We start from the raw sequence: 26,188 nt of genomic DNA on the forward strand, positions 1-26,188 counted from the left end.
AAAAGGCTTTGAAAACTTTCTCAGATGAATGATTCAAAATGAATGCGCGTGCAAGGCTAAGTTTCCAACTAATTTAGAATTCTACTACTAATATGAGATGAGTCCTATGTACAAAGTTCATGCCATAAAGTTCAAGACAATAATATATTTACTTACGAACCACACCTAACACACTTCTTTGCAAGTAAATAAACAAATGAAATCAATGAATGAGGGTTATGAACACACATCCAACAATCATGCTAACATCCTGATCAAGTTATGTGTCCATCCAAATATCATTTCAAAAAGCACAAAAGCACGGATCAAAAGGTCTTTCTAGGGTTATAACTTGGCCGGGCTACAAGAGAAATGTCATATGTGGGGCAATTGATCAAAAAGCCTATCAAAGAGGAACATTCCTTGTAACAACAATTGAAATTCAAATTCTTCCCTACCAATTATTTCAAACCCTTGGTGATTAACAATAAAACCTTGACAACTTATTCTATTTTTGATTTTTCTTTTCTTTTTCTTCTTTTTTTTTTCTTTTCTTTTTCTCAAATGTACAAACTTTGTATTTTGTTCAATGTTGTCAGGTTATTCAACAATTCACCAAGATACTTGACATATGAATCACATCTACCTTCTCTCCCCAACTTGAATCAAAATACACCCTATTTGAATGTTCCTTTACTCTAAGGCAAAAGGGACGATTAAACAATGAAGGTTTAGGGTTCAACAATTAAAACATCTCAGAGTCCTAAAGTACGTCAAGAATGAACTGGATTTTGAAAACTTCAAGGGCAAATTCATCAAGCATTGTGCTTATGAATTGACAGTTCATAATTGAGGACTCTGATTCATTTGGCTCAAGTGGGTTAGCAAATACTCACTCTTCTCACAAGGTAGGCTTATTTGTGGTCAAGTATGTTTCACTCAATAACAAAAATGTGCCTTGATCCTTTCCATGCTTTCAAACAATTCAGAACAATTATTGGATTTAACATAACAAAAACAAGTTAGACGGTGATTATTGGTCTCCAGCATATATTACAATTTGAAGATACCTCACATTTTGGTTAAGTACTAAGTGGTTCACAAATAAACAAATTATTGCGAAAAACTAAATGAAATGAAATTTGCACAAAGTACTCGTTCCATATTTGAGTAAAAACCTAGAAAAACTGGAAACTTGTACCTTGGCTTTGCGCTTTTGATCACAACTATGAATCATTATCAATCATCTGAGATTTGAAATTTAAGCAAGAGTGATACAAAAGAAACTTCCACAATTAAAACAAAATGAAGTACCTAATCAACCAAAAGTGCTAACAAAATTATTATGCATTAAAACAATAAATGGACTTGCAAAGTTGGGTTGCCTCCCAACAAGCGCTTGTTTAACGTCGTTAGCTCGACGCCTTTTTCGTTAGGGTGGCCAAAATGAGACGGATAACACATCATCCTTTGTATTCCTTCGCTTTGGGAGGAATTCCATGAACTTTAAGTACAGATGATGTGGAGTCCATATCCTCCCTATCTTTGATTTGAACAAGGCACAAATTTTATCAATGACCCGGTCAATTTCAGCCTTGCTCACTTTCTTCCCCTTTTGTTCAAATGTTTCTTCCTTGCTAAGTAACCGTTCCTTTCTCTCTACCAGCTCTATGACTTCTCCACTATCAACAGTTTTGTCCTCTTCAGTAAATGACCTTTCTTGAGGAAGTTCGATTTCATGTGGTGTACCACATTCCTCTACTATTGCATCTTCCTCAAGTTCAACAACACCTTCTCCAACAATCTCTCCGTCATGATTGGATTGAATGTTGACTTGGTTATCCATGATTTTAGCTTGAATCATCTCCAACTGAATTGATAAATTCCTCAATCTTTGGTTGGTATTTTGCATGTTTATCATGGATTGTTGCATGAAGATATTCAAAGTATTTTCCACCTTGGTCATTCGTTCATCTTCAAAAGGATATTGCTGATGCTGTTGATATAGTTCATACTCGGGTGGAGTGTAGAAGTTGCTATAACCATGATCAGCCATGATTTTGTCTAGGTGATGATCCTGAAACGGAAATAACTAACGAGAAACTTTTCTTTGTTTATCAAAGAGGGGTTAGTACAAACAACTATAAAGTAAAGAAAAATATGTACGGATTATGTACGAAAGCTTAAAATGATAAATCAATCGTTCTATCTATGATATCTAAACACCAATCCCCGGCAACGGCGCCATTTTGATGAAGTAGTTTTGCATCAAAAACAAGATAAGTATTTGTATCGTCTCCACAGGGATTAGTGCGACATCACGGATATTTCAACATCAAATATCATTCTAAGTAAAAAGGGTGATTGTTTGTTTGAATTTACAACTATGTTAACTAAATGCAAAAAGTAAAAGATGAGATTAATAAGGATTGAAACTTGTTAGGAGTAGCATTCCTTAACCAAGCGTCACACGTAAACTAATGATCCATACGAATTCTAGCTTTATAAACAACATTATCACAATCAATTCTAAACTATCCTTCGTGTCCAAAGCGATATAATTAATTCTAAGGTATCGTTTAAACATTCGTGTCCAAATCCCTTAAACGATAACAAAGTCGATCGAATAACCTAATCGACCGTGTCCAGCCTGATTAAGTATCCGAAAGCATTTAACTCTTGATTATGGTGATTATCACAAGATTAACAAACTTGTCAAGAATGATATAACCTAAGATATATTGCTACTCTAGCTCTAGATTCAAGAGTTTGTGTCCAAATCATCTTGAATCTCATTGAAAGCATTAACACAAGAATAACAACAATATTGAATATAAATTGCTAGAATCATATTTTGCAAGATCAAAAGATTACATGTTAGCAAGAATCAAGTACCTCTCATCCCAACAAAGAGTGTTTAGCTACACATCATCATGGAAGCCTTGCAAGGATGGATTGAAAAGGAAGGAACCATTACACTTGTGATGTCTCAACAAAGGAATAAGGATCCAACTTCCAAAATCACTCTCACTTCATATGATCTACCCTATTTTCTCTCTAAGATATTACAATGAAAACTAAGAGAAAAGCTATGAAAAACTAACTAAGTTCTAAGACTATCTAATAATTTTCCCTATTGAACTACTAATATATATAATAAAGCAATCCCCAAAATATCTAAAAATAATATCTAACATAATATCTAATAATATCTTACATAAATATCTTACATAAATATCTTACATAAATAGCAAGTGGGCCACTTGAGTGAGGCTAAACTTCTATTTTAAAGGGCTGAGTTTTTTACACCTACGCTAATAGCGAAATATACGCTATTAGCGTGGTTGGTCGGCCTAAGTTCTGGCCAATTGCAGTGTGCCACGTTGGTCCTTGACCCTGTTCTTCACCCTTGGTACGCTAATAGCGTAGTCTTCTGGAGCTTTTACGCTAATAGCGTATTTCTTCAAACCCAGATTCTGCTTCGCTCCAGGTACGCTAATGGCGTACCTCTCTGGCCCAATTTCGCTAATAGCGTGGAATACGCTAATAGCGAATTCTTCAAAACCAGCTTTTGCTAATTTGCACTTTTTCATGATTTTTGGTCTTTGATCAGTGTCTTGAGGATAATTCCTGCACAAAAGGATAGAGTAAGATATATAAAGCGTAATAAGGCATTTAACACTTATTTCTCGGCTTTTCCGTCAATTACTTGCAGAACAAGTAACAAAAAGTGCTTAAAATATAACATGAATTTAACATTTTTTTGACACTTATCACTATGGTTTTAAGAGCAAGAGAAGAGAAGAGGGCTGAAGGGATAGCAATGGCAAGAGCTTTGAATTGGAGCATAATCTATTGAGAGTGTTCAGAATAAGTCATGGTGAGTTCCTTTTTAGCTTAGAGCCTTACCTTGGGTAAAATGTGTTTATGAATGAATTGTGAGACAAAGAACATTACTCCCCTCCCTCCCATTTCTCACTCACGGGTCGTTCATGTTTGTTATATGTGCAGAATGTGTAAAGCTCTAATGCCAGGGGATGAAGAAAGCATGAGTGATGAAGCAATATGGGAAACTCTTCGTGTAAGGTAAGTATTCCACATAGTATAGGGATTAGTCTCTATACTGTTAGTCGTCTAGATTCTGTTTTTAAAAAAGTTATGCGAATTTTTGTGTGAGCTGCTAAAAATAGAGCTGCTAATTTTTGTGAACTTGGCCAGTTAATTTGGAGTTTGAATTCTTTAATCCTTTTGCAGATGTTCCTTTATCAAATGCTCTGTGGAGTTGCTTATTGTCATTCACATAGAGTTCTTCATTGAGACTTGAAACCACAGAATTTGTTGATAGTTCGCCGCACTAATTCAGTAAGGCTTGCAGATTTTGGATTGGCTAGGGCATTTGGCATACCTGTCAGAACATTTACACCCGAGGTTTACTATTATTTACACATTTACACATTTGGCATTTGTTTTTTCTTAAAGGGTTTGATTATTGAGCATGCTTAATTATGATTGTGATAAAATTGATGATGTTTTGTTTGTATGCAAAACAGTTGAACATGCTTAATTATGATTAGTACTAGATAATATAAAAGTAAAAATTATGATTGTAACATACCTGTGATATAATTCATGCTTTCATTTTTCAGAGAGTATAATTTCAAATGTATCTCTATTCTCTAAAATTTGTTATGTCCTATAATTGTACACACAGTTGATATATGCCTGCATAAATATGAATCTGGTGGTTGCGAAACCAATTAGATTGGAAAGCTTACTTTTACTACTTTAATACTGTCAAGTCTTATATTTTTATATTGGTTATGTGATTTATAGTGATTTTATGAATTGAGCTGTTTGATTTTACAAGTTATGTTGCGTCAGTCAGCTTAGAAAGTTAATATCTTAAGCTTGGAAACTCCTTTTCGAGTGGGACCAGTTGCGTTTGAAAGAGGACTTATAGTAGTTTCTTCATGTTTAATTTCATAATTTTATAATTTGCCTATATGTCCCAGTTGCTATTTAAACACAGCTGTTCTGTCACAGAATTTTAAGGTACATGGTTGACTTTAGGTAATGCAAAACTTGAGTTATATGAATCGGCTTGAGAAGCTGTTTTTCCAAGTTTATGTCTATCTTCTCATCAATGTGTATGTTATGTTGCAGAGACAAAGAAACATCATGAAGAGTCTTAATGGTTATAAGGTCTTTGAATAAACAAAAACTTAAGAACACTCTATTAGAACTTCTTTGATTTGAGTTGTGTTTTTTTCTCTTCCATTTTAGGTCTTAACTTTTCTTTATTTTCATGATGCAGGTTTTTATTTCCATTGCTTTCTTAATAAATGACTACAATTTGGCTGACTTGGTTTCCCTGAACATGAAGTTATTGTCAAGTCAAATAGGTCTGATTGTTCATGTGTACAGAGTGTTGAATCTTCCTTTGTTGCTGATGTGGACTCTACATTATGACCTGAAGAAGTTGAAACTATGGTAAAATTTCAAAGGTGATATTTATGAGTTTAGATGTGGTTGTAAAATGTCTTGCTTTGGCTATCTTCCTTCATTTTCCTGATTTCTTTACATCATTTTTGCAGGTTGCGAGATTATATGAGTGGGTTGTGTTATGAGGGCAACTTACATATCCAGGTTAGCTTCTATTATTTTTTGGTTTATTTCGTTGCATTTTGTTTCTTTGTAGATGATCTTAGGTGTGCCTCTTTAATGATTTTAATGGTGTTTTTTTACAATACTATATAACTTCATTTTACCAGCTCATTCGGTTTACAATATGCTGGTTCTTTTATTTAGAGTTAAACACAAGATTCATTGTTTTGTTCCCTAAAAATAGTCTTCTTTTATTGTTGTGTGCAGAATATCCAATTTTTGTATATTTTCACATTATGCACTCATCTGTCTATGCTCTGTGTTTCCACCATCTCAGCATATTGGTGATGATATTGCTTTTGTTGGAAAGGACATCTGGAATTTGAAGACATATATGGTTGAATATGAATTCACATCTGTAAGTTAATATGTTTTGCCACTGAGAACCTCAATCCTTTTTATCTAACATCAGGTTTATGGTTGAATTTGAAATCGCATTGGTAAAATGTCTATACTTGAACATTCTTTGTTTTGATCAAGCATATATGAATGTGAAGTTTTCATGTATTTTTCAATGAAGCAATTATGTGTCATATATGTGTTTGGCGTGACATGTAGAACTGATAACCGCTTTGTTTATATATGCGTGTCATTGATTTCTTCACACCTAAGTAATCCATATATTTCATCCAGTGGACATTTGGTTGCAATTTTGTTACAATGTAGTTTCTTTTTAGTATGCTTTTTTAGTATGCTCTAGGGTTATTTTTAGATATAGTTTCATCGCCTGCTTATAGGTAAACACTTTGTATAGACACCATCGGTTTAAATTTATCAAAAGTTGGCCTTAAAACAGTTTCATATCTTTGCTTTGTATGCTGGATACCAAGGCAGTAATCCAATTTATCACTCATTGCTCATTCTTCTTTTTATTCCAAACTATATCAAAATTATATATTTTAGTGCCTACATTCTTATGAACTCTGATATATTTCAAGACATGGAATGTATAACAGAAATTGTGGCGCGAATCCTTATAATGGATGTATAATTCTGATTGCAGAGTAATACAGTTCTTTCATTGTTTTTAACTAAGTAGAATTATACAGCAGCACTGCATATAGCAGACAAAATATGTCACACACATGATACTCTTATAATCAGAATTGAAAATCCTTATATACCATGAGCATATAGACCAGTAGTGGTGGTATGTAGCATCTGAAATGTATATTTCTGCCTACTTGAAGTCAATTGATAGCTAATGGTGAACTGATAGCTACTTTTTCTGAATTTGGTTCACACATCTCTAACATTATGTTAAACTTTCTTTCATTCATATAGTAAAAATATCTGCTTTAACTCTTAAGTGAATGAACTTTCAAAGAAAGTCCTTAGAAATCTACCACCTTCAACAGGTTTAGCTTGCTCTTCATTGATAGTTTTTTGGGATATACTTTGGATTGATGATATAGAGTAGATGAAGTTGATTGGGATACAGTGTAAATTAGATGAATAAAAAATATTTGTACGAATTTTTGTTGTTCTCAAGGAAATCTTGATTTCTTTGTTGTTCTGAATGAAATCTTGATTTCGATGTTTATACTAAAAGTTAAATTTTAATTTACTCAACTTACTCTTTTTATGCAGTGAAGATTGGTTTAATCTCTATTAACTTTGTACATGCGGTGACGTGCCTAAGACTTTTGAGGCCTTAGGCGAAATTTATTAAAAGTGTACTTTATATTATATCATGAGCACCACATTGACAGTAACTAATTTTTCAGTTTTTCTTTAATTTTTGATGATCAGGGGCTTATACTCTATGTTTGATATTTTGATGCTACTGAAGCTGTTCCATATACAACAGAGAAGAAAATAGATGTGGTTGTGGAAACTACAGTCTTCTGTCAAACCTGTGACCATTCTGGAACCTGATCTCTAAATGGAGCCAAGCCAATTCCTTCAGCCAAAGTAAGCATCACCTGCAAAACACACAAAGGTCATGTTAGTTACTACAAGGTTTTTCAGACAGACAAAAATGGTTACCTCTATGCACAACTAGAAGGATTCAAGATGCAACATTATATAATAGATCATCCACTTCACTCTTGCTTCGTGAAGCCTGTTTAGTCTCCTCTTGAAAGTTGCAGTGTTCTCGCGAATGTTAATTACGATTTGAATGGATCTCCACTTCGTTATGAGAACAAGAGATTGCGCGGAAGTAGGTATGAGGCTGTTATATATACAGCTGGTCCCTTGGCTTTCCATCCTCCGGATTGCTCAAAGACACTACTAATGCCTCAAACCATTATGAATTACCCTCCATCAACCATTTTGAGATTCATTGACTATTATTATGCTGTTGCTATGATTTGTCTTGTATTAATATAAGTTTTCAATTTTAAATTGTATCTTTTGTTATTTTTTTGGTATATTGATTCACAAATTGCCATGTTAATGCCGATAATTAAATTCATATAATCAAAAAAGAAAACAGCAGTAATGAAATGAAACCACTCATTCTATTAGACACCAATTCAACACAATTCTGCTTAGAATTAGAATTGGCACTCAGCAAACACTTTGTTCCTACCCTAATGGGTTGGCTTAATGGCACTACACTAGGTATGCAATGCCCAAATGTGTACAAGATATTCTCAAGCGAGGTTTCTAGATCGAACCTTGCGAAAAACAAATCCACCTTAAATATTGTGTTATGGTTTATAATTATCTGTCATTTCGCAATCTATCCGTCCGATATAATATTTTGTCAAAAAAGTAGCTAACCCCTGTGCGAAGCACGGGTTTGTAACTATTCATTTTTTAAGAAAAGAGAATATGTTTTAAATTCAATGGAACCTTTAAATTCAATGAAACCATTTATTTGCAGCATTTCTTTCTATTAGGTTGAGATTGTTTTTCTTCTTCATCTTTCTTTTTTGTCTCTTGACTTTTTGTTTGTTTGGGGCTGAAATTTCCAGTATGCATCTTGAAACAGGACAAAAGAGCAGCTTGGTTATGTTGTTGAATTTAGGTGTAATCCATTATCTATATTACAACAATGTGTCACAACAATTTTGAATCGAATTTGTACAACTTATTTAAGAACATAGGCATTATTTCCCTTAATTCATTAAGGTGTAATTCATTGAATGCGCTATTTCCCTTAATTTGCTCAATTTTCGTGTATAACAAAGTCTTTCAAAAACACGATATTTAACCCGTATGAAGCACAAGTTTTTAACTATTTCATGAATCAAGACTTAGTGAGGCTTTGATAAATATTTTTAATGTCTGTGCAATATTCCTTAATTTGCTCATTTTTGCTTTGGAACAATTTTTTTACAAGATGCGTTATTCAACCCTTGCTACTTTTCCAATGCACGTTTAGCCTTCTCAATTGTTGTCTTCACTGCAACTTGCTTTGTATCTCTCTCTACAAAAAATGTCCTTAATGTTTTCATTTGTTACTCGTGATAAGCCGTTTTGAACATTTCATCTTCTAACCCGTGATGCAGGAGTACTCTAAATATTGTGTTATGCTTTATAATTATCTGTCATTTCGCAATCTATCCGTCCGATATAATATTTTGTCAAAAAAGTAGCTAACCCCCGTGCGAAGCACGGGTTTGTAACTAGTTCTGTAATAAAAGAAAAGGCATTGTGTAACTTTGTGTTTGGTGCTTCTGTATAACGTAAAACCTATGTTTAAGGAATTGATTCATTTTATCAAGTTCTTTGATGTTTCGGTTCTTATTCAATTTAATTTCATAATATCCAGTTTGTTTTTTAAAAATGATTCTAATTGCTGCAGCATGTTAACATTATCAATTAGACACAATAGCAGCAAGAAGAAACATATAAACAGGGGCGTTTTGAAATAGATAAAATGAATCAATCAACTGGTTATGAGATGTAATAGCAAAACTGGAGGTGCAAATTGAAACATGAAAATTGACCGGTTGATTACCACGACAGATGATATGATATACTTCACATTAAGCAGCATACTCAAACTTGCATAACATCAAATATTTAGGGACTTGAATGCCCCAGAGCAAAATAAGATATCAAAACTATACATTTATCATCAACAATTCGACATAACACCAAGTTGCATTTTACAATAACACCAGCAATGATATCATAATTCTCTGCATACAATACCAGGGTGATAGAATGATAACCTATGTATTATATATATAGTGAGAGAGCATTAAATTCAAAGTTAAAAGAACAATTCCCATATGAAATTCTTTATCACACTTAAGTAAGTACAATTGTAAAGCTACAAATTTCCCATGTCACCAAAAGTGCTGTCTGTCAGCTGTAAAGGAATACTAGAAAAGCATTGTATATCTGCATTATGCTTACTACAGCATCACAAAGATGCAATGCATTATAGTAATTTCACTTATTTTTGATCAACCTCAACTCACTAATGATGATTAATTGTTTGCCTCCCTCAGAATCCTCAAGATGGAAAGGAACAGGTTCAGAATGTCGAGATAAAGAGTGACAGAGGCCCCAATGTATTCATCATAAGTATGGCGCTTGATCAGATTGTCAGTGTCATAGACAATATAAGCAGAGAAAATCATAGCACCAACTCCACCATAGATAGCATGTGATACTGGCCCAAGAGGGAAGAACATCTGCACCAAAGAAAATCTAGTCTTGAGCAAGAGAAAAGATGCAAGCATAAACTATGTACAACAATTTCATATGCGTGCATCTATAGTTAAACCTTTTTTCCTTATAGGTGATGCAACACATGAATACAACAATTTCACAATATCTTATAGTGAATCACACCTAATGGAAAAGGAAAGCCAATTTTAAAATTCAAAACTCTTGTGTTTGAAACCGTGGTGTCAAAGCATATGATAATGAAAAGCTGTCTCTAGGAGTTTCGGAATCAACAACAGTCTCCCTTTAATTCAAAATATTGAATTGAATTCCATCTCATCTATCCTCCGTTTACGTGCTTCTGTTAATCTTCACCACACATTCCTAGACCACCTAGACTTAGACTAGGTCATTTTTGGTTTCACATCATAAAGATTCAAACTTACTTCTGATCAGATCACATATCTTCTAATGTCACTGATTCCAGCCAGTGATTTCTACCATATTTTCTACAATGGTAGCGACTCATTTTTTTCCCTAATAATTCCATTCTTAATCCTAACCCAAATTATCCTGCGTGACCACTTATCCATCCTAACATTATCATATTGACAACTTCCCATTCGTTCATATTGACACGTATAAAATACTAAAGCCAAAAAACAACCAACAACCAGTTATCAATCAATGATACAAAAATAAATGACAGGAAATGTAATGCAACCAACCTGCATCATGCCGGTGAGTACAAGAGTAAAGAGGCAGGTAAACAAAAGAGGACCAAGGTAGCTAAAATCCTTGCCCTTCTTGGAAGCCCAGAAAGCATAAGCAGTTAGAGAAGAAACCACCGCAGATGTCAAAACCAACGCCTCAAGCACAATTTTTCCTGCATTACAACAACAGACATATTACAACCAATCAAAGTAATAATAGTGTATGCTCGGTTTGAATTTTGAAGCATCAAAAATTGATTCTTCAAAATTTACTTAGATAAACCTAAATAAATTTACTTACATTCAATTTTAACCAGAATCAATTTTTGTGTCGCCGCAAAACCAAATAGATAAATAATAGAAAGAGAATAACAAATGGATGAGAACGAAACCCTACCATCAGTATTCGCACAAGTAACTCCAACGGTGAAGCTAATCGACAAGGTAAAAAGCCCAAGCAAGATATAATTATGAGGATGCTTCTGTTGATACCTCAACAACGGAATCAAAACTACAAAAAAAATAAAAAAAAATCAAATCAGATCCACGCAATAAAACCCTAATCAATTCATAAAACAATTAAAAAAATCAAAGGATGAAGGATTGGAATCGTACAGATAAATGGAAGAAAGACGAGGAACAAGAGAAGAGGGGAATTGCCCCTAAGGAGAAGATTAAGAGGAGTATAGAAAACGGTTATGACGGAGACGATGGTGGTTAAGAGGATCTGAGCGGAGAGGATTCCGTAGACTTTGCGAATGAAACCCCAACGGAGTTGATTTTCACCGAGAGAGAGACCTGGGTAGAGGGTTTCTCCAGATTCGATGTCCAATTCAGCTTCATCTCTTTTCACGCTTGTGTAGCCTCGTTTATCTTGTTGATGCGGTGGTTGCTGATCGAACATCATCATCTTCTTCTTCGGAGATCTGATTAACCGATTCGTCTTCTTGCTTCTTCTTCTGGTTTTTGTTTTTAGGAGAAAATATCTAAAATGAATGAATGCGCGTTGTTTACTTTTTAGCGGTGACAGGTATCTTTCAAGTCGTTGGATTAGAGTTTGCTTCAATCATGTAATTCATTAATTAATTCTAAGCATTTAAAACTTCACTAAAACTAAAGTTCCAAAAAACAAAAATTGCTAAACTAGTTAAACAACTAAAAATATAAAGAAAAGACAAATAATATTTCTTTTTATAATTCATCTAGGGGCATATTTAAAATTTTAAAAAAAAAAAAACTTTACTAAAGTCTCATGAAAAAACTTTATTAAAGTAATAATATTTATCATGATTGTGAGAATTTAAGGCTTTATTAAAACAATGGTCATGTTAATCGGTGGGCCCCGAGCACTAGTTAAGGAAGTTAAAAAGGAAAGTTTTTAATTAAAAATGTCACTTTTTATATTTTTAAGACTTTGAATGCACCAGTTTCAATGTAAACATTACCACATTTGACTTTCTTAATCAGTGCCCGAGGCACCGGGCACTGGTTAACATTTCCCTTAAAACAATTCTTTCAAATCCACCGATTACAGCTCAGTTTGTAATAATATCAAAATCATCAAGTCAAAAGTCATTTTTAAAATCAGGATTTACTAAGAGAAATAAGGTTTTGTCATTTCGTTTGTTTATAAAAAAAATTCCTCGGAAAGAAAAAAGCTTTGCAAAAATAATAAATTAAATTCGTTTCGCCTTAAAAAATTTTAAATTTTAGTAAATGAATCTTTCATATTGTTCTAAACTTGTCTCAAAAAAATCGTGTAAAAATTCAAGAGTTTAAGAATAATTAAACAAACATTGTTTTACCAAAGATTAAAATTATAAGTATTTTTTTTTGTATGTACTAAAAAAACTATTAAAATTAAGTAAGGACTAAACTTAGAAATTCCAAATTTTACAGGGATCAAAAACATATTTAACCCTATATATAATATTTTATATAAACTTACATATTGTCATATAAACTTTTACACGTACTTATTTTTTGTCATATCAATTTCTATATGAAAAACGGTTAAGGTCAACATTAAAAGACTATTATTAGAATTATCACTAACAAATTGCACAATTAAAAATTATTTTAAAATTTCGATATATTAAAAGACGGGTTAGAAAAATGCTAACAATACACATTTTAACAAACATTTTTTAACACATTTTTTTTATCAATTAAAATCACTTGGGTCCCATAAATTTATATACTACCTCCGTCCCTAATTATAAGACCCTTTTGAGAATTTTTTTTGTCCCTTTTTATAAGACCTCTTTGCTATTTCCCACTACATTAATTATTTTTTTACATACATGCCCCTATTTATTATACATCTTTTTCTTCAATAAGCAATAAATAACATGTTGAAAACATAAACCAACCATCTCTCTTAAAGGATAAAATTGTAAAACCAATAGTAATTACAAACATATTTAATACAAATATCCACTATCTTAATTCCCGTTATTTTTTCAAAAGGGTCCTATAATTAGGGACGGAGGTAGTACGACCCATGCAAATTTTAACCAATAAAAAAAGTGTTAAAAATGTGTATTAAATCGTGAGTTGATAACATTTCTCGGACAGACTACGGTAACTCCTCATTACACGAACATATTAATAACTATTATTCCATTTTTTATTACATGGATTTACGGGTTTCCGGATCCTAATCCGGGTTCCATCTATATCCCAATTACCGCCATAGCTCAATCTGAACAACAAGCTTTCTTACAACCTCCGTGCTTTACACCTCTCCAATTTGTCCCCAATTCCACTATTTCTCTCTCAATTCCATTTCAATCCAATTCATCAATGCTTCAATTCCAGGTAAATTTTTCATTTCTTAAACCCTAATTATTTCGATCCATTCCCGCTGCTTTGACTTTTTATTGCTAAAACCCAATTATTTCGATTTCTTAGTTGCTTCATTTCGTTTTTTCTTGTTCAAAACTTAATCATTCCGTAGTAATTAATTTACCTCCTTCAGATGATGATAATTTTATGATCAAATTAAAAATGTAGTGATGATTAATTTTGTTATGTAATGTAATTCATAACTGTATTCAATTTTTCCTCATAACTTTCCATGCAGGAATAAGTGCTTTTCTCTTAATGTGTGGAATGTGCTTTTGTTTGCTTTGAAAAAGGAAGGTAGTAGGATTTGGGATAATGATTGTAAAGGAGCATCCTGTTGGTACTGAACTGGTAATGAGTAATGCAATTGGGGAGGAGGAAATTGATTTTTCTTGTGATCCATACATAGGGTTAGAGTTTTTTAATGCGGATGACGCGCTTAAGTTTTATATATCTTATGGTAATCGAATGGGATTTAAAGTTCGGATTGGTCAACTTTATCGATCGAGAACTAATGGGTCTGTTTCTTCTAGAAGATTTGTGTGTTCGAAGGAGGGACATCAGCTCAGTTCAAGAACTGGTTGTCCAGCATTCATAAGGGTTCAGTTAAATGATTCTGGAAAGTGGGTTGTTGATCATTTTCATAAGGATCATAACCACACTCTTGAAAATGAAAGTGAAAGTTTCGCTCCAACATTGCAGCCAAAAGCTATCGAGTCTTCTACTGAAGTCACTCGCAAGCCAAGGAAGAAAATGCTTGAAGTAGGGAATGGTGAACCTATTTCTCCCTTTGGTGTTATTAATTTCAAGCGTATGAGAAAAGAAGAACTTGAAGTACAGGCCAGGATCGAACCATATGTTGGTCAAGAGTTCAGTACTCCTAATGAAGCCTACCAATTTTACCATGCTCATGCAGCATACTTGGGTTTTGGAATTCGAGTCGGTCAATTGTTTCGTTCTAAAAATGACGGATCAATTACATCTCGACGCTTTGTGTGCTCAAAAGAAGGGTTCCAGCACCCTTCAAGAGTTGGCTGTAAGGCTTATTTGAGGATTAAGAATCAACCATCAGGAAAGTGGGTAGTCGACCGTCTTGAAAAAGATCATAATCATGATCTGGGCCTTGGAACGGAACGTAAGACAAAAAGTCTTCCTGCTTCCAACATTTTGACCGAGGAGGTAAACACTGAATTGGTGAATGGCGACATATTTAGGATAGATAACTACCCTGTCCTAAGAGGAGCTAGACAAAATCACATTAGAAGTGATTGGTACAACATGCTTTTAGAGTATTTTCAGTCAAGGCAAGCAGAAGATACAGGATTCTTTTATGCCATGGAAGTTGATAATGGTAATTGCATGAGCATATTTTGGGCTGACGGAAGATCTAGATACTCATGTAGTCAGTTTGGCGATGTCCTCGTTGTAGATACATCATATAGAAAGAGTGTTTATATGGTACCATTTGCTACTTTTGTTGGAATTAACCACCACAAGCAACCTGTGCTTCTTGGATGTGCTCTAATTGCTGATGAATCTGAAGAATCTTTCACTTGGTTGTTTCAGACATGGGTAAGAGCAATGTCAGGCCGGCAGCCTTTGTCAGTAATAGCTGATCAAGATGTTTCAATCCAGAGGGCAATAGCAAAAGTCTTTCCGGTAACCAATCATCGCTTTTCGTTGTGGCAAATTAATGCAAAGGAACAAGAGCTCGCCGGTCTGATGGGTAATGGGTTCACTAAAGATTATGAAAAGTGTGTTTACCAGAGCCAGACAGTCGATGAATTTGACGCCTCGTGGAGTGCTGTACTCGTCAAATATGGATTGAAGGACAATGCTTGGCTAAAAGAAATGTATGAGAAGCGTGCATCCTGGGTTCCGTTCTATTTAAAGGGCACATTTTCTGCTGGAATTCCTATGAAAGAAAGCATGGAATCATTCTTTGGTGGAAGTTTAAATGGCCAAACACCTCTCACAGAGTTCATTCCGCGTTATGAAAGAGGTCTCGAGCGACGTCGTGAAGAAGAAAGAAAAGAGGATTTTAATACTTCCAATTTTCAAACTTTTTTGCAAACAAAAGAGCCAGTAGAAGAACAGTGCAGAAGACTTTACACTCTTGCAGTATTCAAAGTATTTCAGAAAGAGCTTTTGCAGTGCTTTAGTTATCTTGGATTTAAAATCTATGAAGAAGGGTCCCTCAGCAGATATTTGGTGCGTAAGTGTGGAAATGATGATATGGTGAAGCATGTAGTTACATTCAATGCATCCAATCTTGACATTAGTTGTAGCTGTCAGATGTTTGAATATGAAGGTGTTCTTTGTAGACACGTGTTGAGGGTTTTTCAAATATTGGAAGTAAGAGAAGTTCCTTCTCGCTACATCTTACACCGATGGACAAGAAATGCTGAGGATGGTGTTTTTCCTGACATAGGATCATGGAGTAGCTCTCAGGAGTTAAAAAGTTTGATGCTATGGAGTCTAAGAGAAACAGCATCTAAATACATAGATGCTGGTGCATCATCAATTGAAAAGTATAAACTTGCCTATGAGATTTTGCGAGAGGGCGGGAGAAAACTGTGTTGGCACAGGTGAATGTCTTCAAGTTTTACGAAGTTGTACATTATTGCAAGTTTAATTTTTAGCTTCAGTTGTTAATTTATGGTGGCATTTTTGCTCTTGTAATCTGATACCATCTTTTATCCACCTTTGTAGTTCCACACTTTCGTTTTAAGTTTCAGATTATCCTCTACAGCTGCTGCGCCATACAGAAGCTGTTGGATATCCAATTTTGTTCAGATTGCTTGTATTGACCACTCCATCATTGCCATCATAGTTAACATCTTAGGTGTGACATTGGTTTCACTTTGATTATGTTGCAGATGTCAATTCTATTGGCTGTGTTTATCATTTTAAAAAAGCAGAATGGTTTTCCTCCCAATGAGCAAGCAACATCTGCTGTTTATTATGTTGGCGACTAGCAAAATAGTCAAAACTAATTATCTTTTTATGAATGAAAAAGAAACCAGAGTAGCTGTTATATCCTTATTGCACCAATTGGATTTAAGGAAGTGGAGAGGACAAGTAATTTTTAGTCTGAGGGTTAAGATTGATGTAGACATAAAGCAGTTTGGATAATGGAAAAATCAAAGAAAAATCCCCACTACCCGCCACCAGATAGTCTCTTTACCGCCCTCTGTTTCATTTGACAGGCGGCAAATGGAATAGATAATAGCCACTGATTAATAAACCACATACATGAATTTCAAAACCATGATTATCCTAGTTCTTGTGAAAAAATTGTCCTTTTCCAGTTGAAATGAATAGAACATGATCATTTACTGCGGCTAATCCAATAGTAGTAAATTTCTTGTTTGTTTATTTAAGTCTGACATCATGTGACTTTGGCGTTTTACTCTTTTAAGGGAACAAATTTCTCAATATTTGGCCACAAAAAAGGTCCCGTTGGGAATGGGAATGTACGTGTAGTTAGCACCGGCCTCCACACTTCAGTGCTGCGTTTGAGAGCAAATTTTGTACTAACTCTATTTTGCTTTCTGGGAGTTCTCTTCTGATTAGTTTACAGATATTTTTTTTCCTCCTAATTTAGAGTATAATTTTTTTAATATAACGCAGAGAAGTACTTTTTGTCACTTGTTGTGAGCTTTGTAGACAAGCGTGTGTTTGTTTGTTTGCATGGAGAAACCACTTCCCACTATCTTCTCACTTTGGAAAGTACAAATTAGAGCTTATAGTTTAATGTGGGCTCAAACAGAGGCAAAATCAATTTTAATTTAATGTTATCAAGCATCTAAATATTAACCCCCTTTTTTTTTTACCCAAATCACAATTATTTGTATCCAAATATACATATGATAAAAATAAAAACTGTAGTACTTTTTTACTTTATTCTATATTTTATGAATTTTGTAGTTATATTCTGCTCGTTTCTGTTTTTCATATCTACTGACCATGCCACTAATCTTCTTTCAGTTTTGTGCTAGAGAACCAGATTCTCGAGCTTTTTACTTTATTCCGTTCTTGGCTTCAGCATTGTTCTTTGTTATATAGACAATGCAGGTATATAGTTGCATAGGGATGTGAAAGTTCCCTACTTTTATCCTTTACCAACAGAATATGCCCTGTTTCTCAAAAGCAGTTAGTTACTTATCTTTTCCACTTGAGTTCAACTTGAGAAAAGTCCATATTCTTCTTTCAGAAATGCATTGGAATCGAAGACTAGTAGTTAAAAATATGCTTAGTTACAATAATACAAGAAATCATATACTTCTACCAATATATTCTAAGAACGTTCTACCACATATAAAACACGTGGAAGAATTTTGCATATCTATTTTCATTTTTTTTTATCATGACTATTCAATCTTGATCTTGCACAAAATCTTTACTAGATTTGACAAATAATATTTCAGATTTGAGTTGTGAGAAAGCACCAACATTAAAGCTCTTGACCAACGTTAAAACACTTAAACTTTGATATCCATAGCGATCTTACTTGATTCGAGAATTTTATCTCAGTATTTGAGTCCACGGTTCCGAAATGTCTACAGAAAGCACCAACATTAAAACTCTTGACATTCATTGTGATTTTTATCTGCTCCAGAAACTAGTTTAGTATTTGCGCACATCTTGGTTTGAATCTTGTTTAGAAAGCACCAACATTAAACTTGCGGAAGACTTTGACATCTATTGTGGTCTTTTCAGCTCGAAAAATTAGTCTCCACATTTATGCGCAACATACTCGATTTACACAAAATAATCACAACAACATAATCATCCCACATATCAAGAAATAGATGAAACTGTATTTTTTATCTTATATCATCCATGTGTGCATACCATAACCCAACACACAACTGAGCTTCATCAAATACTAACAACACCTATATACACTGCTTTGCCTCCCAGTTCTCCACATACATATTATTATACATATAATAATAGCATAATACATGAACAGAAATAAAAACCATAAGGATTTCACATCATTTTATTCTTCCTTACACTTCAGTTGCATATCAAGCACATCAACCTCAATCCTTCATTGGTGAAACCAAACTTTCAACATAAACCTCTGCATCAAACCAACCCTTCCCACCTTCAATCCTAGGATACCTAAATGAATGATCTCTTGGATCATACAAAACCAAGTCAAACTCAAACATCAACAACACTTCACCATTCTCTGAAATACAATAAGGCCCTGAGTATGAGAAATCTTCAGGATTTGGCAAATAAGGAATTGTCAACAATTTAATCCAAGACTCTCTCACACCATAATCCTTCATCAACCAAACAACAAAATCAGTCTTTTTGTAATCATAATTCATGCAAAGACAACCCTTTAGCACACTCAAACTAGGAGTTGAACACTCTTCCTTTTCATAATCAGGTGGAAGCACTTCCCTATAAGTTTCCTTCTCCAAATCCAAAGAAACAATGGTCCAAAAAGAACTTGAACCAATTGAGTAATTAGAAGCCCAATTAAGTGTACCACTTACAAATTTCCCAGATGAATTTTGATAAGGTGAAACACCATGAGGAAAATCATGAATCTTCCTCCAAGTATTAGTAGCCATACTATAAACCTTAACTTTAGATTCACTGAAAAACTCATTAGGATCACAAAAAACAGCAACAACTTTGTAATCCTCATTCACATGATCAAAACCAAGACCAATACAAGTGAAACAACCGGGTCTCCAATTATTCCCTAAAGGTGGTGACTTTTTAGAAACCCTTATTGAAGGGTTCCACAAAAGAACACAATCACCTTTTATAGCAAAACAAAGTAATCCATTACAAGAACCAACAATACCATCATGGCGAAACTTGTTCTTAACAGGGTAGTTAAGGTCCTGAGAAATTGTTGATGGGCTATTGAAAAGGGAAGTTACAGAACAAGATTTCAGGTGAAATTCAGCTGTGGTAGCACTCAATATGATTCTATGGTTGGCTGTGAAGTGAGTGTTTTGTGTTGAAAAGTGAAGTTGTTTTTTTATGAAGTAAGGATTGGAAATTATTTGTAACCATGATTTGCATACACACCTGAAACGTAATAGAGATTTTATTGGAAGTTTTGTGAGGATTTCAAGAATGAGTTCTTCAGGAAGAAAGGGTAATGGAAGAATCATGTTGCTGTTTTGATTCATCATTTCATATGTGATGGCGGTGATGGTTTTTTGGTTCATGTGATGATGACATGAATGAAGAGAGTGAGAGTGTGAGTGTCTCAAGGTTCATTTCATGTGGTGGTTGATGAATGATATATATAGTAATGAAGATGATGAAAAATAGATTGATATGGTTTCATTTCATATGGTCTATGATTGAATTGAAATAGTCTTAAGATAAAAATGAAATGAAAATTGTGAATGTTCGAGACATGGTAAAATGACACGTTGCAGTTACAGACACTAGCGTGTGAGTAAGATTAAAGAAGAGGAAGAAAACGAAATAAAGAATCTAACATCATATGATACAACACTATTGTCAAAAAACAAAACATCATCATCCAATCAACCCACAAAGCTTGTTTTTACTTGAGATATTTTTTTTCAATCTTTTGTTTTTTGAAACAAAAGATATTACTATTCAACTTTGCTTTTTGATTCAATAAAATATTCAACTTGTGTAAATACTTTTTGGGTTTTTTTTTCTAATTTGTCTTTTTTATACACTTTACTTTAACCTATAATTCATTTAACCAAAAAGGTTGACTTTAATGAAAGAGATTAAACTCTTGCAACATGACGATTCAATTTTTATATTTAACTTAAAAGATACTCATATTTAGTATTTAATAGTCATAAGATAATTGATACATATACAATTTTTTTTTAACCAAAACAAACTCAACTCATTTAGTTACTAAAAAAATTAGATTGGTCATATAATGATAATGATGTAAGTGGAAAGTTCAACTATATGTGTGTGTCAATCATCTTATTTTACTATCAACTTGTAATAAAGATTTATGCATAAATAATCCATGAATGTAATTTTGGTGAGAGTAATCTTAGTATGTCTACTAATTGATATGTAATAGAATAAAGTAGAGCAAAATGAAACAGAATGAAGAAAAATCAAACAAATGCCGCATTCTATTCAAGATGTTTTTCATTGTACTAGTAAAGATGCTATCATTTTCCATTTTATTCTATTAGTTTATAAAGTATCAAAATAATGAAGTATTATGCGATTCCATTAATTAATTTGGTAAAAAAATGCTATTCCATCACGACTATGATTCTATGCAACATAAAGAACACTACAAGGAAAAAACAATTTGCGGCGGTTATAAGTTAAATTAAAGCCACGGCGGTTTTAACCACCTCTATTTAGTGTTTGCAGCAGTATGAAATGGTCACAAAAATTATGTTGTGTCACGGTGTTCCTTTGCGACGGTTCTAGAAACTATTTTACTTTATCTCATCTCGCTAATTTTGTTAAAACCACTATGGGAATGTTTCTAGAACTTTTAGCTTTTAGAACTTATATACCGACAAGAATTCATTTAGTTAAAAAAAACATGAAGGGATAATATAGGCAGCTTTTAGAACTTATATACCGACAAGAATTCATTTAGTTACAAAAAAACATGAAGGGATAATATAGGCCTCATCATCATTTCAATATAATTTGTGTGCAACATTTCCATCATAACCTAAACATCATTCAATATGATTCTCATAACATAAACTAACTAAATAATCAATAAAATTGTCATTGAGGCATTTTATCAAACACTTTGTGTGCAAAGTACCAAACATACTAAAAATGTGTTCATTTGACACCATTCAAAACCACATTATACTCTAACATCATTCAAACATCAATTAAAGCAACTGCATTCAATTACAAACTACATGCAATCATCAAAATTTCAATTCCAACATCAACCCTAACCACATGCAAACTACCAATTTTTTAAAAAAAACCTACACAAACTAACATTATGATTAAAAATGAGTCAAAATACTTACTTGTGATTAAATGGAGATGATGCACTTGATTTTGCTCAAAAATCGAAATTGAAGGAGTTGGATGGTTTTGGAAGTTTTTTGAACAATTGAAGGAAACTAGAAAACTGAGTTTCTGCTTCTATTTATGTTAAGGTTTTCCTCGGTAGTTAAGTGCCGAGGATTTCCTCGGTAGTTAACTGCAGCCGGTTTTATTTTTTCCTCGGCACTTAACTACCGAAGGGTATTTTCGTCTTTTATATGTCTTTCTCAGCCAAACCAAATGTGTCAATAGCAATTTTCAACAATACATCGCCGATCTCAATCCAATTATCACTGACATGGTAAATGCATGGATCTAGGGAACAAGATTCCTATTCCCAAACATAATAACTGAAATTGATAAGGTAATCAACATGGGAAGGATATATTTAAATAAGAGTAACTAACATAAAATAAAATTGTCTTTTATCGGACCGTACGTATGAAGATTGAAGATACAAAATATGTAACACCATAATAATTGTCGCTTTCAGCCTCGCATGTTCATTTAACTTGATGTCGACACACACAGATTCTTCTTGATGAAGCAATCAATTAAAGGATTGCAATGACTTACAAACAAGGCTACAAGTTGTAGCAATTGCATACGCACCTCATCAACAACATCATTTTCTTGAAGGGATATCCCACAATGACCTCATATTATTATATTATTATATGATCACTACCTCAATTGCTCATATTTTGTTTCCCTATAAATTTGTAGCTTTAATCTTTGATTGGCGGTGAATGAGTGTACCTCTGCCACTCACTCACTATGCTGAGGTTAGGTTCATCTTCATCCACAAAATGTATCTTATAAATGTGATAAGATTAGCTTTAACATTCTTATCACAAAGTCTCCCTTAAAAAAAAAAAAAATCCTATCACAAAGTCTTGCTTGCGATCACATCATTCTTTGTATATTATTTAGTTTTGCGATGATAAAAATATTGAGTAATTTGATTCTGTCTAAAAATGAGTTAAAGATAAATAATTTATGTTCAAATATATTCATATGAAAGTGAATTATAATATTTACTCTGTGTTTTTGGATGTTTTTATGTCTTTTAGAATTGTCAAGTGTTTGTTAATGTATAATTGAATAACTTTTATCAAGCTAAAAAAAAAAATTGATTTATTTGAGATTTTTTTTAGAGACTTTTTCGGTTGGAAGGACGGATAAAATTTGTCATTCTAGTGAATGATACAAAAAGTTGATCATGATTTGAGATGGATTTCACCCGGTTATTGTTCATATGGTGTGTTTGATGTCTTTGATCTTATCTCTTATTAAATATAACCATTCACTTTTATTTAAATAATTTATCTTAATCACTACTATCCTCGTTTTCTCTTGGATCTAAAATACATTAAAAACAAAGAAGACTAATGACACTAAGTGAAATCCAATTTGAGATACGATACATTTTGTTTATCATAATGGCTTACGAAAACATAACAAGTGTTCTGTTAACAATGCTAATGGGAATATTCCACTCTAGATAACTGTTCTGAACACAATAAAAAATACAACATAGTTTAATAAGAAATTGTTATGTACTTTCTTAATCGTAACAATTGTCAAAGGAAGACTCGTGATTTTTTTTTCTTCTTCTTTCATATTTTTAAGCCGATTCAACGGATTTAAAAAGTGTCAGCGTGAGTTAATCCACACTAAAAAATACCAACGCTGAATTAAGTGAATGTAATTTTAAAAAGAAGATTAAGTGAATGTAATTTTAAAATGAAGAAGAGCAATAATCAAACTATTATAAAGAATAAGTTCCTATACTAAAAAAGTAAAAGAACGTCCTTTACACGGTGGACCATTTTGCTGGTGGTCCAGAACATGGAAAAAAAATTCCACTCTTTGATTTCTAAGATAATTGATTAGTTATATAATACATAAATGACTTATCATTTTCATTTAAATTTGCTTAAATGTTGTAAAAAGAACTACAAATTATCAGTTTAATTTATCAAAATTTTGCATGGTGAGATGCTGAGAAAAAAAATTACATCTGTAGATCTTAGACTATCTATCATATTAACTAACTAAGCTTAGTTTGGTCTCATGTTTTAGCTATAGGGAGATATAATGCTTATTGTGATTCCCTGTCTCTGAAGGCAAGCTAGCATATCTTATCTTACAGAAATGGAGAACTTGGAACGACATAATGTAATTGTATTTAGACAAGAAAAATAATCAAAATATTGGAGTTCCAGGTCCTACATCAATTGTTGCAATCAATAGAATGTCAAAATAAAGAGAATTGCTCAAATTCTCTTGGTTTGAGAACGAGGCAGGGGAAGAGGATAAAATAAAACTTAGAATTATGAACACAAGCGAGCTTCTATGAGACAAAAATTTGGATGCCAAATCCATATTTGCTTTTTACCATCTATATGATTTGTAGTGTCTGTGGAAAACCAGACTTTCTAAAGATAGCCAAACATTTAAATATTGAGATCACACTTTATGAAGAAACAAACTAATTTCCAAGAAATAAGGTAAAGAAAACTCCATTCCTTGAATACTATGAGACACAAATTATCAGTTTTTACGTAAGAAATTATCGGTTTTTACTTAAGAAGCATTCTTCCTGAACCCTCCCTGCATCTATTTCATCCAAAAAATGAGCCTCAACTTAAGTCAATCTTTGATCAGAGGTTATTATGCTGCTATATACATGGCCTTTAAAACATAGAAGGTTTAGTTAAGTTTACATATGCAGGATAGAGTACATATACAAACTGAATAATTGGGTTAGAAATGGCATACCCTCATATTCTAATGCAAATTAACTAAAGAAAAAGTAGGGACTAAAGAACTGATAGGAAACAGAATATTAAAATCCCTCAAGTATGAAATGCTTCAAGGGGAAGATTTCTACTTTCTACTATAAAAAGGTCTAAAAAAGATTGAACGAGGGTAGGTTTTAACACCAATATAAATAAATAACCCCCCTGGATGGAATTCTGCAAGCATAGAGCTAAACATGTATCCAATCTTAAGGAAATATCATCCAAATTTTATTCATAGAAAAGCCCAGATCTCAAGAAAATAAGCTTATGATAGAATGTGTTTTCTATCAGCAATCCAAATTCAGCACACAACATTTAACTATTCGTGTCCAAAACTAAAAGTGTAGTCTATGTAGCTAAGAAACAGGTATAACTATTGTATCTAACACTAGGAAATAAATTTGATTTTAAGATGTACGATTAAAAATCAAATAAATTTAAACATCAATTTTTTTTAGAAGAACAATGTATAGGGGGAAGGGGAACTAATAAAGAGATCAATGAAAAAAGAGAGAGCAAGATAGAATGAGGCAACAAACTATAGATGGTTTAGACTTGGAAATTTCAGTAAAATCCTCTTAAAAATATTGGTCAAAATAACACTTCTATTATTAAAAGAGCCATGACAGTTATCCCCTCCCGACAACTCCCTTTATATCCAAACCAGAACACATTCTAAATCAAGACACTGCTTACATCAAGTGCAACCAACCTAGATAAATTTTATATCAGTTAATCCTCAACAAACTCAATTAGTAGTCTAGAGATTTGAGGAATTGAGCAAACAGGACTAAAAAATAATAATCAACCACTACTAATTCAAGTAGTAATTGATACAATTTGCAGAAGCAATGGACCTGATTCCTATTTTCTATAATTTCATAAGATTAAAGTGACTTTTTGCATATGAATACCACTCAATTTTATGTCAGAACCACACGCTATGAAACTTGTGTAGCAGTCAGCTGAAATTTTAACAAACATAAAGACTGGACTTAACACTTAATTCCAATCTTAGATAACAAAATCACAAACCATATAATGAGATGCCAGATAAAAGAACCAACGAAAAACTCTAATTAACAAATAAATTACGCCTACCTTTAACATAACAATTTCTCATGCTGTTATCCCAAGGTTAACAATAATTCATGAAGTAACCTATAAACATGAAAGTAACACAAACAGAAACTAACATAAAAGTTGCAATAAGGGAGTTGAAGATCCAATGAAAGGGTTCTTGATAAACCTCATGAAGTGGCATAATATTAAGAACAAGGTGATATCAAACTCTCATGACAGACTTCCGGACACAACCGGCCATCGATCTCTTGAATTCCCAAAGCCTTAAAAGTGCCATCTGTATAATTGTAAACAACCAACTCGTGCATGGACCCCAGCAACAGTTGCTCATCGTTAGACACATAAAGGGCTTTGTTATAAGGACAAAAGTTAAGATCTTGTACGTCAGCATCTCCCATATAAGGAACACGGAACAATTTAGTCCAAGAATCTTTATTTCCATACTCCATAAGCCAAACATATGCAAAAGTATCACTATTTCAAAGTATGCACAAACAATCC

At 33.2% G+C, this 26,188-nt stretch overlaps 5 protein-coding genes across 10 annotated transcripts; 2 read left to right on the forward strand and 3 right to left on the reverse strand.

Moving 5' to 3' along the window:
• Positions 1–601: 601 nt before the first annotated feature.
• Positions 602–3,454, reverse strand: LOC146944427 (uncharacterized). Its single transcript, XM_085742807.1, has one exon. It carries the CDS (start codon positions 2,033–2,035, stop codon positions 1,412–1,414), a length of 624 nt encoding a protein of 207 aa, XP_085598933.1. The 5' UTR covers positions 2,036–3,454; the 3' UTR covers positions 602–1,411.
• A 284-nt stretch (positions 3,455–3,738) lies between these two features.
• Positions 3,739–8,080, forward strand: LOC146944428 (uncharacterized). 5 transcript variants are annotated; one of them, XR_015025928.1, is made up of 8 exons: positions 3,739–3,859; positions 3,991–4,065; positions 4,234–4,407; positions 5,143–5,181; positions 5,294–5,469; positions 5,574–5,625; positions 5,851–6,001; positions 7,396–8,080. XR_015025928.1 is itself a non-coding variant. In XM_085742808.1 (8 exons), the coding sequence occupies exons 4-8, from the start codon at positions 5,158–5,160 to the stop codon at positions 7,414–7,416; spliced, it is 354 nt and encodes a 117-aa protein (XP_085598934.1). In that variant the 5' UTR covers positions 3,740–3,859; positions 3,991–4,065; positions 4,234–4,407; positions 5,143–5,157; the 3' UTR covers positions 7,417–8,080. The 5 variants fall into 5 exon arrangements, 4 of the variants coding, with proteins under 4 accessions (XP_085598934.1, XP_085598936.1, XP_085598935.1 ...); XM_085742808.1 differs by having other exon boundaries at positions 3,740–3,859; positions 5,921–6,001; XM_085742810.1 differs by having other exon boundaries at positions 3,740–3,859; positions 5,404–5,469; positions 5,921–6,001.
• Positions 8,081–9,654: 1,574 nt separating this feature from the next.
• LOC146944429 (Bax inhibitor-1 family protein) lies at positions 9,655–11,936 on the reverse strand. The gene is made up of 4 exons (XM_085742816.1): positions 11,544–11,936; positions 11,326–11,439; positions 10,944–11,101; positions 9,655–10,241 (listed from the first exon to the last, which is right to left on the reverse strand). The coding sequence occupies exons 1-4, from the start codon at positions 11,836–11,838 to the stop codon at positions 10,035–10,037; spliced, it is 774 nt and encodes a 257-aa protein (XP_085598942.1). The 5' UTR covers positions 11,839–11,936; the 3' UTR covers positions 9,655–10,034.
• Positions 11,937–13,634: 1,698 nt separating this feature from the next.
• On the forward strand, positions 13,635–16,713 carry LOC146944430 (protein FAR1-RELATED SEQUENCE 7-like). Of its 2 annotated transcripts, XM_085742812.1 has the most exons (3): positions 13,635–13,748; positions 14,014–16,363; positions 16,488–16,713. In XM_085742812.1, the coding sequence occupies exons 2-3, from the start codon at positions 14,091–14,093 to the stop codon at positions 16,504–16,506; spliced, it is 2,292 nt and encodes a 763-aa protein (XP_085598938.1). In that variant the 5' UTR covers positions 13,635–13,748; positions 14,014–14,090; the 3' UTR covers positions 16,507–16,713. The 2 variants fall into 2 exon arrangements, with proteins under 2 accessions (XP_085598938.1, XP_085598939.1); XM_085742813.1 differs by having other exon boundaries at positions 14,014–16,637.
• A 1,285-nt stretch (positions 16,714–17,998) lies between these two features.
• Positions 17,999–21,855, reverse strand: LOC146944431 (F-box/kelch-repeat protein At3g23880-like). The gene has a single exon (XM_085742815.1). The coding sequence runs from the start codon at positions 19,982–19,984 to the stop codon at positions 18,827–18,829; it is 1,158 nt and encodes a 385-aa protein (XP_085598941.1). The 5' UTR covers positions 19,985–21,855; the 3' UTR covers positions 17,999–18,826.
• Between the last annotated feature and the right edge of the window lie 4,333 nt (positions 21,856–26,188).

The sequence above is a fragment of the Medicago sativa genome, chromosome 2 (genome assembly GCF_051527215.1).
Source record: "Medicago sativa cultivar Bolivia chromosome 2, Bolivia_mono, whole genome shotgun sequence".
In the NCBI taxonomy this organism is placed as follows: domain Eukaryota; kingdom Viridiplantae; phylum Streptophyta; class Magnoliopsida; order Fabales; family Fabaceae; genus Medicago; species Medicago sativa.

What these genes read in the sequence shown, in the direction of transcription:
- LOC146944427 (XM_085742807.1), bottom strand. Translation starts at nt 2,035, where the DNA reads ATGGCTGATCATGGTTATAGCAACTTCTACACTCCACCCGAGTATGAA.
- LOC146944428 (XM_085742808.1), top strand. Translation starts at nt 5,158, where the DNA reads ATGAAGAGTCTTAATGGTTATAAG. An exon ending in AGAGTCTTAATGGTTATAAG is followed by an intron (nt 5,182 to 5,293) that starts GTCTTTGAATAA and finishes TTCATGATGCAG; the next exon opens with GTTTTTATTTCCATTGCTTT. An exon ending in CTGAAGAAGTTGAAACTATG is followed by an intron (nt 5,470 to 5,573) that starts GTAAAATTTCAA and finishes TCATTTTTGCAG; the next exon opens with GTTGCGAGATTATATGAGTG.
- LOC146944429 (XM_085742816.1), bottom strand. Translation starts at nt 11,838, where the DNA reads ATGATGATGTTCGATCAGCAACCACCGCATCAACAAGATAAACGAGGC. An exon ending in TACTTGTGCGAATACTGATG is followed by an intron (nt 11,102 to 11,325) that starts GTAGGGTTTCGT and finishes GTTGTAATGCAG; the next exon opens with GAAAAATTGTGCTTGAGGCG. An exon ending in TACTCACCGGCATGATGCAG is followed by an intron (nt 10,242 to 10,943) that starts GTTGGTTGCATT and finishes TCTTTGGTGCAG; the next exon opens with ATGTTCTTCCCTCTTGGGCC.
- LOC146944430 (XM_085742812.1), top strand. Translation starts at nt 14,091, where the DNA reads ATGATTGTAAAGGAGCATCCTGTTGGTACTGAACTGGTAATGAGTAAT.
- LOC146944431 (XM_085742815.1), bottom strand. Translation starts at nt 19,984, where the DNA reads ATGAACCAAAAAACCATCACCGCCATCACATATGAAATGATGAATCAA.